At 41.2% G+C, this 15202-nt stretch overlaps 1 protein-coding gene across 2 annotated transcripts in view; it reads right to left on the reverse strand.

The window, feature by feature from the left end:
• The window catches only part of GABRB2 (gamma-aminobutyric acid type A receptor subunit beta2), a 177059-nt gene that overhangs the window by 102397 nt on the left and 59460 nt on the right, over positions 1-15202 (reverse strand). For both annotated transcript variants that reach the window (XM_081133932.1, XM_081133931.1), the window contains exon 4: positions 11483-11703. In XM_081133932.1, coding sequence (XP_080990058.1) covers positions 11483-11703 — 221 coding nt within the window. The remainder of the gene's footprint in view (positions 1-11482; positions 11704-15202) is intronic.

Here is a 15202-nt window from a genome sequence, read left to right on the forward strand (position 1 = left end):
GCAAAGCCGAGACACAAGATGAACTGATCTAAGAAGCCATCAGCATTGTAACCTTGAGCCTCAATAATAAGAGCATGACAATAAGGGCATTTACCTCTTAGCATGGATGTAAACACTGGAACAATACATAAACACTGTTTAGCATGGAACAGGCGTTCCTACAAACTTTAGCTATGAGTATGAAACAATTATTTTTATTATTAGGCATATGTGTTAAATATGAATAATTTGTGTCATAAGAACTCCAAACAGGAACATGACTGGAAGCTGAGCAGTTGCTGCACAGAAAAGAGCTCTGAGCCAGGGGATGGAGTTGCGACAGGCTTTGCCAGGACTGTAGCTGGGAGGGTTTTCCGGTCAGCGTGGCTCAGTGCGAGCACATGCCCGGAGCCAGGGCTCGTGGGTAAAGTGGACAGGGCACTGGGAGTGGTGAGCGAGTTTGTCGAGGTTTACACCTGGTGAAAGGCTGGATGAAAGCAAGCAGCAGCTCACCTTAAGTTCCAAGCAAACTAATTTATACTTTAATCCACTGAAAATTGCAGAGGGTGATATAATATGAAAAACATGCTGACATTAAAAGGTACTTAAATCTGATTGAGGAGCCCCAAACTCAGATGCCTAGAGAGTAAAGTTTAAGTCTTCTCTAGTATATGGAGTAGCCTCATCAGAACAGCAGGGAATGGTGGGGACTGGTGAATTAGGGGAAGCATGCCCTTTCTGAATGAGGCATCAGTTTCTCAGCTTAGCTCATTGTTGCCACGTGGGAAATAAAATGCTGTGCTTCTGATGTTTGGATTTAAAAAAAAAAGATAATTAGAAAATCTACATTTTAAAATGAAATATCCTAATTTTTTATCTTTATTTTTTATCTTTTTAATTAAATTTATTGGGGTTACACTGGTTAATGGGATCATATAGATTTCAAGTGTCCATTTCTATGATACATGATCTGTATACTGTGTGCCCAGCACCCAAGTCAAATAATCTTCCATCACAAGGTGGGGCCAGAGTAGGTTTCCAGTCATTTGTATGGAAAATAATACAACAATTAATAAATAAAAATACAAGAATAAACTGTTTCATGTACTCACAACTGTAAGCCTACTTTTGCCCCACATTGTATTTATTTTCCTAAATGCTTAAATAAATGTATTATTCATCTATTTGTCAGTACTTTATGAAAAAAGGTTATTATTTCCTAGACAAGGTTATAGATTTCCTAAGAACTTATGCTAAATCTCTAAATGCTTCATATGTATTTATTATGATTTATTACTGAACTGTCTCAACCATCTTTTCCTATATGTTAAAATGCAGCATGATATTTTAAAATAAAGATTCCCAATGCAAAAATTTACTAAATATTAGGGAAATATATTGTGGATTTAGGCAGGAAGTACACCCAGATTTCCTTTTGAAATAAAAAAACATTAATATACCATAAAAATGCTCCTGTATATTATCAACTGATTCTTTCTTTGTAACCAACATATCTGAAGACTTTTCAGTATAATGATAAATGCTATTAGTCAAGTTCTAACAACTCAAAGATTTAAATTTATTCTGAGTCATAAAATGACTGAGCAAACGCAATGCACATTTGATCATACACTCCCGATTAAAATTCTCAAGACCAAATTCCCAAATCTTACTAAAAAACACTTCCTCCCTTTCCAACGCACTTCACTTTTCATAGCTCCCCCGCCACAGTCCGAGCTCCAGCCACCCTGAAGTTCGTCTGCCTACCTTTCCCCAATGCTGTTCCCTGTACCTGAACCCCCTTCCCTCTGTTCCTCCCCACACTCTATTTCACCTGGTCAACTACATCTTCACTCAGGTCTCAGGTTACAGGCTCCTGTCTCTCTCTCTCTCTCTCTCTCTCTCTCTCTCTCTCTCTCTCTCTCTCTCTCTCTCTCACACACACACACACACACACACACACACACACACACACACCCCCCCCAAGCTGATTACTTGGAAACTTATTTTTTTTTACACTTCTTCATCTGATAGAAACTAGGTGCCTGAGGTAGCTATGTACCCTGAAGGCAGCTACGATATTATAACCAATTTACAAAGGAGGCGAAGTGGCCCAGTGAAATCGAATGACTTTGGATTTGAGGCAGGAATTTAAATTCATGATTTTTTTTTTTTCTATACCAGAGCATCTACACCTAAGAAAGCATATCATTCACACCAGCTGTGTGACTGTAGGCATGTAGCTTAAACTTTCTGAGGTTCACTTTCCTCTGGCAGAAAAATTCCTACCTCTTCGAGTTAAAGCATAAAAGCATTTAGTATAGTATGTCTGGCACAAACTAACTACTCAATAAATGTGAGTTAAAATGAATGCTTGAAGGAGCAAAGGAATGAATGGAAAAAGGAAACATGAAAATAAATAAAATATCATGAGCGAAAAAGTATATGCTTTGTAGCAACTTGGCAAAGTATTTGCAGTGATACATCCAGCCCTGTGCAGAATCTTCTACAACCAGAACACTGAGGCAGGCATTTAGCTGGCCAGTGGCCACTTGGAAAGCTATCCACTGTGGGGAATGTTAACTAACAGTACTGGAGATCTCCCGTCAGCAGACAGACCAAACGGTGTGTGCCCATTCCCAGTGCTGAGCCATCTGCCTGCCCCACACGCAGGGATCACCATCCTGGGGACCCTTGGAATCCATGGGTGGCAGCCACTCGGTGACCATTACCTGGGTGGAGGGCAAAGAATTCCCAGCCCCTGGCACTCACTGCTCGACCCTGTCATCACGGTCCCTTCTCATTCCTCTCTTCTTTTGATCTTGGAGTCCCCCTCCAGCCCTGTGACATGTTTCCCATCTGTTCATGCAGATGGTGTTCTCAAGAGAAGTCAAGAAGTCTGGTGTCCTCAAACCCTCTCGATTCAGTCGGTTCTTTCCCACAGAGCAGTGGGGAAAATAAAGGAGGAACTGCGGGTCATGTTTTAAAGCACAGACAGGTCATGGTGCATGTAAGGAAAACATCCATGCTCGGTGCCTGGCTTGAAGGAGAAAGCTGTGGACACAGGTAAGGCCTGGCCCTGACGTTCTCCTGAACAAAACCGCGTCTGCAGTAGCTGGCAGCGCCCGGAGCCCGGAGTCCAGCCCCCCTTCCCCCACCTGCTCCTGATCTTAGCCAGCAGCTGCTAAGGCAACGGCCTCTGTGCGTCTTACAGTCTTTTCTCTCCATCCTGTAGGAACTACAGGCGTCAAGGGCAAAGTAGCCTTTTGAAATTAAAGAAGGTTGTCACTGAATGACAGTAACTTGATTTTACACATTTTTAAAATATTGCAAAAGAGGAAATTGAGCCAAGCATCCCACTTATGGTGGAAAAACAGCAGCCTGAGCAGCAATCGAAAAGAGCAAAATCACAAAAGGAAAGTGACCCAGGAATATAGCCTCTTCCTGGTCTAAGATGCCTTAGAGCTTTGCAATAAAATAAACACAAAAACTAAAACCTATCTAGTGGTGACAGACTAAATTCCGCCTTCTAGGTGAGTTCAGAATCTTAAATTTTCTCAAACTGAAATGACTGATCATCTATATCATTTGGAACGTGGCCTCTCAGAGTAAAATACTGTTTTTCTCATGCCCAGAATTTAGACGTTCACTTTCATCACTGTGTTTATTTTCCCCTCTGTTCTTTCCATGCATAGCCCTGCCCAGCCCCTGGCCACCCATGTAGGGGACATACTATTTCCTCCTTGAAAGTAACTCCACCTACAATCAAATAAAAACAGACCTATGGCTGGTCTCGTCTGCTCGTGAGAGGACGATGACCGAGTGCCTGGAGACTGAGCAAATGGACAAGGCTCCACGAATTCACCCTCAGTGAGTAACATTAGTGCAGCAGTGAGATGTTCAATCCAGTCGCGTAAATTAGCTAAGGAAGAACCAGTTGGGGCGGGGGCAGTGTTTCTCGTTACCACACTATGAGCCTCTTTTACATGGACATGAGACTGACTGTTTAGTTCCTTATATCTCACTCCCCAAGGGAAAAATCAGCCCATGGTTCCAGCCAAATGGGGAAAAATCCTGTTCTGAGCAGATGTAAGTGCTTCTTTCCCCACACAGTAGTCAACCTCTACTCCTCCCACTGCCTACCTTGTCTCCTATCACATACACACAGAAGACACACGTGTGTGCATGTATGTGATTGCACACACACTCAAGCACAGACAGGAATGAGTAACATGAGACATGCTCAATGCTAAGCAAAGAATGCATGAGACATGAGAAGCCATACACATTTTTAGTCATAAAGCATTTGATTATCATGAATAAAAGAGAGCATCCCCCTTCAACTCACAGGCGATACGCTTTCTGAGGCGTGCGTCTGAGAAGCACTGGCTCTTATTAGGAAGCATTTCATCATGGACTCATTCTGGGGCAGAAGGCTAATATGGGTCACCTAATTCCACCTGGACACGGTTCTCTGCACCTTCACATCTCTGACTTTAAAAATACCACACTGATTGCAAGTGATAAGGCAACGTAAGAAAACACTGTGTCTGGCTTAGTGACTCTGAACCCCTTACCCCACACAGAGCAACAAGAGCTGCTCACTCGGTGCTTGTCTGGATGGATCAATGCGTAAGGGATGAAGGTTCAGCAATTCATTTTGCTACAATGGCCCTGTTTCATTAAATGTAAATTAGAGCTATTAGTACGTTCTCAAGCTTCCCTTTGGAACACTACACAGACATTCCTAATATTACATATATTGAATATATACCTAATAAATAACTGCATTAAGCGATTAGGCTAATGAAAATTCGAGTATGTCTATGTCTACTCTGCCACCTCCCGGTCCTGCACTGGGTCACTTCTCTGCGTTTAGACCTGTTAAAACACAAAGGGCACCGGCTTTGGAATCAGAGTTGGATTCTGTTTCCCAGCTTTGACACTTGTAGTCGAGCTGCTTTGAATAAGTTAGTGAATTTGTTTAAGCCTCAGTTTCCTCTTTAAAAATGGAATGATATGAGTATCTACCAGGTGGGATTGTTTGCAGATTAGAAGCTACAATGTACACACAGTACCTGATGCACAGCACGTACCCCACTGATTCTATTAGAATTATCTTAGTAACTACAGTAATAAGTAATAACCATAACCACAATAGTGATTATTTATTTATTACCTACTGTACATGGGTCACAATTTTCAACTCTGACCACATTTTTTTTTTTTTAATGATATTAGTATTTTTAATCCAGTCGTTAGGTTAACTTTTTCAAAATTCAAGAAGCTTATAAGAACAAATTTCAAAATTCGGTTTTTGTCTACCATCCTATCCAACTTCTCTTCATCTCTTTATTGCATATATTCTTTCACCATTAACCTCCAAGCTTTGAGTGTCAAGTTTTGCATGTTGTATTTGTCTTTGTGTCAACTTAGTATGGTGTCGATGCATAATAAGAATTTACCTCCACAAAATAGTATCCATGCTAATCATGATGGGAAACAGCAGAAGGGGTCAAAGTTAGATACATGCAGCAGTCTTAATAATAGCAACTCATCTTTACAAACAAAGTGCTATGTGCCGAGCATTTTACTAAACGCTTTACGAATATCCCTTCATTTACCCCCTGCCTCAGGAATCCTACAAGGTAGGTACCACGAAGCCCCGTGTTCCTGAAGAGGGAGCTGAAGCTCAGGAGGGTAGAGCGAAGCTAGTTGGTGATGGAGACAGGCCCTGAACCCCGGCCGCCAGATTCCACACCCATGCCCCTGACACTGCTCTGCCGCGACGCCAGGGCATCTCTGTTCCGTGGCCTCGCCATGCACAGATGCCTCCCAGGACTCTGACGCCTGAAGCAGCTCTGGCCTTTAGCCTAGTGTTTGCAGTACTTTCCCCAAGCTGTAAGCTTGGTACAGCGGGTAAAACATACAGTCCTAATTACTGTCTCTTTTATGGCTACTGGGAACAATTCAGCATGGAATTAGTATCTTCCGCCAAGGACTTGGGGCCTCTGAGCATCCTGTTGCCTTTGAGTCTGTCCACAGGTGTGCAGAGAAGCAAACAGCTTGAGTTTCACTACATGGCGCATGTGACTTGAGTCACTAACCCATTTCATTGGTCTGGTCTCCGAAGGGAAGGCTGCTTTACTTGTTACCCCCAGAACAGAGAGGCGAGGGCTGCCTAGAAGTCCCCCCTTGCCACCCATCTAGCAAATCACGTAATTAAAGCTTCTGCTGAAAGTTTAAAAAATTGGGGAAAGTGATTCCCACAGCTTGGTAATAGAAAATAGAGGTTTTCTTCAGTATATTCTGGGATCTTCCCCAATAGTCTGGCAGATGAAGGTGCTTTTCCAGTTGTGTGAAAGTTCGAGGCTAACAGCTCCGGACTCCCTGCTTTCCCTCCCAGGGTGGGGGTGCTGGTGCTGGTGCTGGGGTCAGGGCCAAGGCTGTCACACGGCGTCTGTAAATCCGTGACATGAAAGTGTGTCCGCTACTCGGTGGCTACTCCCTGGCTTATGAAGTCGGGAGTGAACGGACTTCTTTAACCCAGCAGAGAAGCCTGTGGGTTCACTCCCAGTGAAACTGGGAGTGTTCGAGTCCCACCCCTGACAGCGATGTTGTGTGGAGATACACTCACGGGCCTGTGGGTGGTGTGTCCTCAGTGGATTTCAGTGCTGATTCCCTATGTGGACAAGGCCCGATTCCATGTAGACACCCCTACACCCATTCTTTGGGCCTGCAATGTAAGACCCGCATCTTTACTGGGGTACAGCTGGTTTCTTCCCTGGTTGGAGCTTCACCCTGCGCACCGAAAGGTGGCAGGCTGTGTTTCCAGTCAGGGCACACCCCCTGGTTGTGGGTTCGATCACCGGTTGGAGCTCCTGCGGGAGGCAACCTATGTTTCTCTCTCTCCCTTCCTTTCTCTAAAATCAATTTTTAAAAAGGAGATAAACTTGAAGATGTCAGAAATTACTCCTAAATGCATTTATTTTAATCTAAATAATTTTATCTTATGGGTAAAAATTTGTCTTTGAAAAATTGCTGAAAGCTCTTTAAAGAGGTTGTATCCTATGAAGCTGTATTAGGTGCGTCTTTCCCACGGCAGGGAGGTACATGACGGTGATTTTTCCTGCCTAGAACAGCTGAGGAAATCTGGAGAACAGGGTCCTACATTCTGGCCAGGGGGACTGATAGTCTTAAAAAAAATCTGTTTTCTGTTTGACAAAATACATTCCCTCAAAATCTCTATGAAAATGAATTAAACCGATTAGGAAATCGGAGGTAAAAAGGGATGTTAATGTTTGATAGACTACATTTCAGGTGGAACTGGTACTCAGTTATTCGCCTGCCTAACATCCTGCGGTAAAGCTTCAGGAGCAGCGGAGGGAGATACAATTAATAAACCCTGCCTGTCTAAATTCATTACAGGCAAACGGTATCCTTTGCCATTTCCCCAATGACAGGACACACGTAGCGGGAGGCGGCTGAACTGCCTTCTGCTTCCTGCTGGATCTCCCTTTAAGAATGTGAGCCTTTAATCAGAAGTGACAAGTCTCTGATCTAATGCTATATGCGGGCGGTGTACGGACATAGGAAGTCAAGGGCTCCCCCCTCACGCCAAATGCCAAGAGCTATTTTTAGATGGGTCAGCTACGAGGGAAAGAGTAAGGAAGTCATTCCACCCATAAGAAACGTCCTGGTAAAATCAACATCGGTACATCTCCTGGGCCATTTACGTAACCAGGGAGACTACAAATTACAACAGCACAAGTATAAGATTATCAATTGTGCCACGAAGAGCTTTGTGGCTAAAATATTACATAAATTTTAAATAGTAGTCCTGCATTTTATTGCAACAACCACAGATTGCATCTTATCTCAAAACCACAAACCATACCCTATATTAAATAAAAAATTATATTCCAAATATGTCTTATAATGGTTAAAGACTGATGGTGAGAAGGGTCGTATTGACATGGCAAGCATATTTATAATGCATTTATTGTTAAAGAAAAAACATAAGATCACAAAATAGTACATATAATATTAATTCATTTTTACAGAAAGCTACCTATATACTTGTTTTTTTTCTACTAGGAAAAATATCTGGAAGACTATGAAGCGCGGTATGGTTAGTGATTAAATCTGGGTGGTAGGATGAAGGGTAATTTTATTCATAACTTATTTGAATTTTCTAAATTTTCAATAGCAAATATGTATCATCTCATAATAAAAGTTTTGTTTAATTGTGTTGAAGAGTTTTTAATAATGTGATAAAATGCTTATGATATAATATTACTCACTTGGCATCAATAATATACAGTCCATTTGGGTTGAGATTCTAAGTTTTAATAAAAATATGCATTGTTATACTCATAAAAGATGCCAACGTGGACAATTCAGGCTTTCTTGTATACCTGAATGCCAGGATTTTGTTACTGCTTTCCTAATTAATAAGATTTTTTTCAAGGAGATAAATGCAATTGCTGAAGCACTGAAATATGTAAAGTGTTGCCAGATGCATAATGAAGTAAAAGTCCTAAAAATATTTATGCCATACATTAGCAAAATCATAGGAATACGGGATTTTGGGAGCTAGAATAAAATTTAGAACTGATTTAAATGAGTAACAACCATGGAATGCAGGTCTCCTGAATCTCTGTACAAAGCAATTATTCATTAGCTTTTTGAAATCTAATAAATATCTCCTTTTTAAAGCCAATAATGGTCCGAATTATATCCATGTAACATTCTTTATAATGCCATGTGAATACCATACTAAACCTGATTTTTACCTGCTAGTACTTTTGCTGGGATTATTGACAAAAATCCTATATTTTTATGTCATTTTTCCTTAAAGCGTTCTGAAAATCATTTGACTGGACCAATTTTATTTTTAAAAAATACAGTTAATCTGTTTGAGATGCTTGCTTTACAAATTGCTAGGAGCTGTTCGGTCTAGTCAACTGAGAAGTCCTTTGTCACCAATTGTACAGCTGGGTTACTCCCAAGAAAATATTCTTCCCCATCTCCAGCCATATCTCCTGAAAGAAATCTCTATATAGGATCATAAAAGACAAGAGGTATTTGATTTTATGGTCAAACTGGCACAACTGAGCTATCAACCAGCCAAGAGCGAAGGTGAGACTCTACATTCAAGAGTTTCATTCTTCTTTAGCCACAAGCTATATATTTAAGTCTGAAAAAGGGCATCCCCAGAACTGGTAAAAATTATTTCTGTATCCTGTAGATCTTTAAAGCGGCTGAGAAAGTGGGTGAGCGATAAGACATGATAAGAACAGCAGAAAAGGCTTGGTGTAAGGGAAATCATACAAGGTCTGATGAAACGGAAGTAACTGAACACATGCCACAAACGAGGCACAGGCGTAAGGTCAGTCTCTTACCAGACTGTCAGCGACGGAGAATGGCTGGGCGGCAGGTGGGTGAACAGGAAGAGAGGCTGCACAGAGCCGAATCAGCCCTGGCAATGGGGACCTTAACAGAATTCCTTTTGTTTATTTACCTATCAAAAACGAACCTCCTGGAGTTGAGAAAGAAATATGTGGTCTGCATCCAATTTCCAGCCACAAACAAGTTATTCTAGTCAGTAGAAAATGGAAAGGGACATCTGTAAATTTTCTGAAAAACTTCATCGATTTCAAATTCAGAATTAACAATGCGACTGATAAAACAATCACAGTTCAGAGCCTTCTCTACCCAGAAGCCCTGATGTGCACGTCAGGTGTGTTCAGGAGCCTGCCTATCTTACCAACAGCCCTCGTTGGAAGTGGGGATGGGAGAGTGAAGAAGATTCCTGCTGTCGTAAGTCTGAGTTACAGCTATTATGCCCAGTTCATCTTAATGATAAGAATGAACAGTCATCATTGTTTTGTGTTTTTTTTTGTCTGATTATTGGCTTAACCATATAAAGAATTCCTATTTATCATCTATATCGATCTTTTCCTTTCCCTCTCAATTCCAAAGACATTGTGATTGTTGATTTCCCATCCATTCAACTTGGCTTCGGTGCATTCAGAATTTATTGACAGAGTTTATTTAGAGCGCGGGTAAAGACTTAAATGAGCCATTTATAAATTTCCAATCCATCTCTCTGCCTTCAGTGGCTAAAAGGATACAAACATGTTCTCTCTCTGCCTCACACTCTCCCTCCCTTCCTAACAGTCAAAGGTCATTTTCTCTACAAATGTGATAAACTAAGAAGCTGGTGTATAGGATCTAACACAATGCACCCAACCGGGCCTGCTGAATATAGTAGGTAATAAAAATGAGATATTCCAGGTAAGAAAAGTGTGTGAGAGTCATCCTGGCATGCTGGTTAAGAACTCCGGCTCTGAACTTGGAAGCATTCAAACGCCATCCTCACAGTTTACTTTCTTTGTGATCTTAGCAAGTTGCGTCAGCCTCGGTTTCTCCATTTGAAATAAAGATTACAACAGTTTCTAACTTATGAGGTTGTTGTAAGGATTAACTATATTAATGCATGGAAAGTACTGAGCTGACCTCTAACAATTGTTCACTAGGTAATACTATCATTATTACTGTAAAGTAATTATATATTTATGTAAAACAGAACAGATCAGAGACAATGGAACATTTTTGTAATTTAGAGTTTCTTCCCCTATAATGCAGAGGAATTCTTTATATTGTAATGTTTTCAGAGTAAGATATCTTTTTCTTTCCTTTTTTTTTTTAATACTCACCCTGGGATGTGTTTTTATTGATTTCAGAAAGAAAGCAGGGAGGGGAGGGAGGGAGGGAGGGAGGGAGGGAAACACCGATGGGGCTGCCTCCTGTGCACACCCTGACCAGGGATCGAACCCGCCACCTTTTGGCTCCAACCAACTGAGCCACCCGGCCAGGACTTTCTTCATTTTTTTAAAGAAACTATTTCTTCTAATACAAAACAAACTTTAAAGGAAGAAACTGCCCTATTTTACCGTTTTCCCCCAACCAAACAGCAGGTCCTCACCATTCTTTTCTGTCTAAAGGCGCAGTTAGCAGCGTAAGTTCGCGAATAATAACCTAAGAGCATGACTTGACCTGCGGGCCTGACTCCTCTCTGAGGGTGAGACGACTCGAGACGCCCGCCTGTCGTCGGGGAGCAGCCGGGCTCGCGCAGCTGGGGGGCAGTGGGAAGGCGCACCTGCCCCGCTCAAACTCGCGCTCGGCATTGGCGTCGCTCTTTCCATTTCGCGGAAACTCCGGGTCTCGGCTGTCTCAGCGCTGCTCATCCCTGCTCCCTAAAGAAGGCAGCCTTGGGACCAGCGGCTGAGACAAGTCAGAGAGACACGCGGAGGCTTCGCTGGGGCCCAGGCCCTCCGGAAGCCTCCCGCCCTGAGCTGCCCCACGGCCGCGCCACCTAACTGCTTATCAGGACCCTTGACGGAGGGGTACGGAAAACAGCACAACAGCTTCCCCTCCCAGACAAAGCGACAGCTATCTTGTTCGCGACAAGTGCCCTTCTGCAATGCGCACCACAGACCTGAGGCCGTAGAGGACGGTGCCGTCGGGGTGCAGGCGGATCATGCGGTTTTTGACGGTCACCCCGTGCACAAACGACTTCTTGTCGTTCAGGAAGTAGGTGTCGGGCACCCACAGCTGGTCTGCTACTCGATTGTCCAGAGTTAAGTTTAAAGGTATGACATTATAGGACAGCCTCTTGTCTCTCCAGGCTTGTTGAAAATACATTGTCAACGTATAATCCTGTGAAAGTGAGCAGAAAAAAAATGGTTATTTTGTATCCAAATGGACTTGGGAGAAAGGCAAACAGTTCCGTATTCATAAGAGGAGAAAATATATACAGCCGTACACTATACACACATGCTATTCACATACAGGCAACTAAACCCATTCTTACTGAGCACCTACTATGTGCCAGGCACCGTGGTAGGGACTGTAAATGCAAAAGTGCAGAGAGCATATCCTCATGAAATTTATTACATATTACCCAGGAAGAAAAGTGGTGAGTAATCATTACTTTGTAAATTAATTAGTCTTTCCCAAAGTTGGGTACACAGGGTTGCTTTAGGTGAGACAAAACAATTGTAAAAAGTGGATAATTAATGACAGTAGTAACAGTGAGTTGTTCGATGAAAATCCTAACTGGTCTTATGAAGATGAGTTTCCCAGGAAAGGCGACATTTACACTGAAACTTCGGTAGCTTCCCAGATATAAACAGTATTACCTCAATCAGTACTTCGTGAGAACTTTAATCCCAGGATTATGAATCAGCTGGCTGGGCTCTTTGCTTTTGAGAAAGTGAGTTGTTACAAAGGGATCACTGGCCTCGGAATCTCAGGGCCGGCATTTCTCAACTGTGTCTAGAATGGAAATTATTCCATTTCTTTTTACTTCAGTTCCATTAACTATAAATGGGGCTTTTAATACATGCCTGATGGAACCAGAAGATTATTATGACAATTACATGTATAACTCAAATGGAATGTGTAAACTACAAAAGCTATATATTATGAATAAAGCATTTCCATATATATTGTGACATGCTTTATCCATTAGAAGCCTATGGGTCCAATGTAATTGCTCTTTTCAGCCTTATTTGGATGACTAAATGAAGGGCCAAATATTCATCTGAAAGGGTAATTACCTTTCTATTTTAAATTCAGTTCATAATGCCCTACTTGAGGGCTTAAAAAAAAATCCTAGAATCACATATTAGTCATCTCTGCAACCTGAGAGCCTAGTGCAGTCCTAGGGTACGAATAGTGAATGAATGAATGAATGAATGAATGCCCAATAAAGTATGATTATTAGACTTCTGCATGTATCTACATATTTTTGTGGATAAAATGTACACTTCAGTCTCCATGAAGTCCCTGAGTTTTTCCAACTCTTGTTGAGATTTATACATTTTAATTGGGTTATGTAAGTTTTAAATATGACTTGCAACCTATTATCTGCTTAAAAACACTGAACAATTTCCATAGGAAAAGTATATATTCTCTGTTGCAAAATTTTTTTACAATGTTTTCCCAAATATACAAATTTTTATCTCAGTCAGAATTCAGCCTTACCCTACTTCTGAATGAACAGCTGGGGGGGGGGTGTGTGTGTGTGTGTCAAACTTCTAACAAAAGATGTATGAGTATCCTCGGGGTGTATCAAATAACTGTAGGTAGAATTTACTTTCCTGGGTCACTTCAGTCCGTGCTCTGGACTGCTTCACAACACTCTGCTTTAGCAAATAATTAGTCTGAGGATCTCTAGAACAGCATTTTGATTTATAATAAAGTGACCTTGAAGACTTACGATTTATAAAACTGGGAAATAGAAAATAAATAAGATACATCATTTGCATGTGTTTATGCTACAAATAGCCTAAAAGGTAGGACATAAATAAAATAAGCAATTTATATTGTGCTTGAGAGAAGATATTTAGTGATATCAAATTCTTGGAGCTAAAGTGAAAAATGTGCTTATATTGTCTCTGTTAGAAGATAATACTACCTAAGCTTCTTTGATAATAAGCCCTCTGAAGATGGAAGGGCGATGATATTGTTTGGATGCTACAGATTATCAGTCACCTGGGCTGTGTTTGGACATAGGAAATTGTATTCTCTTTGGGGCTAAATAAATGGTAATATTGTGAGATCCTGTGTCATATGTTAAGTCCTGTTATTTGTCAGCAAGGCAGTGCTGCTAAGAAACGTTCCTAGACAGGCCCTGGTGGTTCTGCTAACTGTCACATCAACTTTCATTTCATTTATACCTAAGTGACACATCATGGCAACATCAAGAATGGAAGAAACTCTCAAATCTAAGTAACTGTTACTGGACTTGAAAAGAGTGAATCTGTGTTCCACCCTTTTTCCTAGGCCTCCAGCCTCTCAAGGTGAATCCTTCGAGCTTTCAGAGAGGAAGCATATCCTTCACATTTAACAACCCCACATTATGAAAGTCATCTCACAGTTGGTTTATTCAAAGTGAAAAAACAAACAAACACAAATAAACCACTTTCGGCTGCTCCACAATCCATGGCATCACCAAGCCAGAAGGACTGAGATAATCGAAATTAAACCAATTCACTTCCAACTCCAAACAATGGAATAAATGCACTACAGGCTGTCTCTCCGACTACTTACAGCTAAGCATCCTGGAAGGAATTAAACACACACACACACACACACACACACACACACACACACCCATACCTAAGGACTATACAAAGTAAAAAATAGCAGGCAGACTGGGGAGGAAATCAACATGTGAAGAAAGGCCATTTCAATAATGAGTTTGTTTATTTTTTTCTTCCCCATATACCTCCTTAAAGTAACAGACAGACACACTCAGACACACACACACGTTTGCACAAAAGCCAAAAGCATATATAAATAAAGAGTTATACTATGTTCCTGGTGTGAGTATTGGTAAGATGTCAATTATCCCCTAATTGGTCTGTAAACAAAATTCCATCATAATCAACACCCAAGCAGAAAGTTTTGGAGATACACACAAGCTGGTTCTAAAAATCTATACAGAAATCTAAGGAACAAGACATGAAAACAATTTTGAAATGGAAAAACAAAATTGGAGGATTCACACCCTGGGCTTTGAGACATTATTAAGCTACACCAACACAGTGTGGTATTGATAGAAAAGTAGGTCAATAAAACTGAAGAATCCAAAAATAAACCCACACAAAGAAGCTCAATAATTTCTGACAAAGACACAAATAAATATCATAGTGAGACACAGTAAGTACTTTCATAGTAAGTAGTAAGTACATTCTCAACATCTTAAACTGTCACCTCCTTGAAAGAAAAGATCGTTCCTCCCTCCCGTGAATGTAGCCAATTTTGTGCACACTTTCTGGTAAACTGTAGAAACTACAATTGTCTGTTAAACGGTACAAATTCCCTTGTGAACGCTTGGGGATACGCACAGAGGTCTGTAAACTGTGCATACCCTTTGCTCTGACATTTACATTCCAAGGCATACTTGTAGAAAATAATTAAGCAGTACATTTTGAGAGCTCTATCTCCAAATATTAGCACAAATCTCTTACTTGTCTCTGCAGTGCTAACAATCTAGTTTAAGACACTGCTATTCGTGATTATACTGCGACTGCTGCTTCTCTGTCTCGAACCCTTACACATGGTAGTAGGAAGGTTAAGCAGATCACATCTCCCTTGGTTAATGTCATCCAAAGGCTATTCATCACTCTTAGAATAAAACACACACTTA

Source organism: Miniopterus schreibersii (genome assembly GCF_964146895.1).
Source record: "Miniopterus schreibersii genome assembly, chromosome: 4".
NCBI classification, from domain to species: domain Eukaryota; kingdom Metazoa; phylum Chordata; class Mammalia; order Chiroptera; family Miniopteridae; genus Miniopterus; species Miniopterus schreibersii.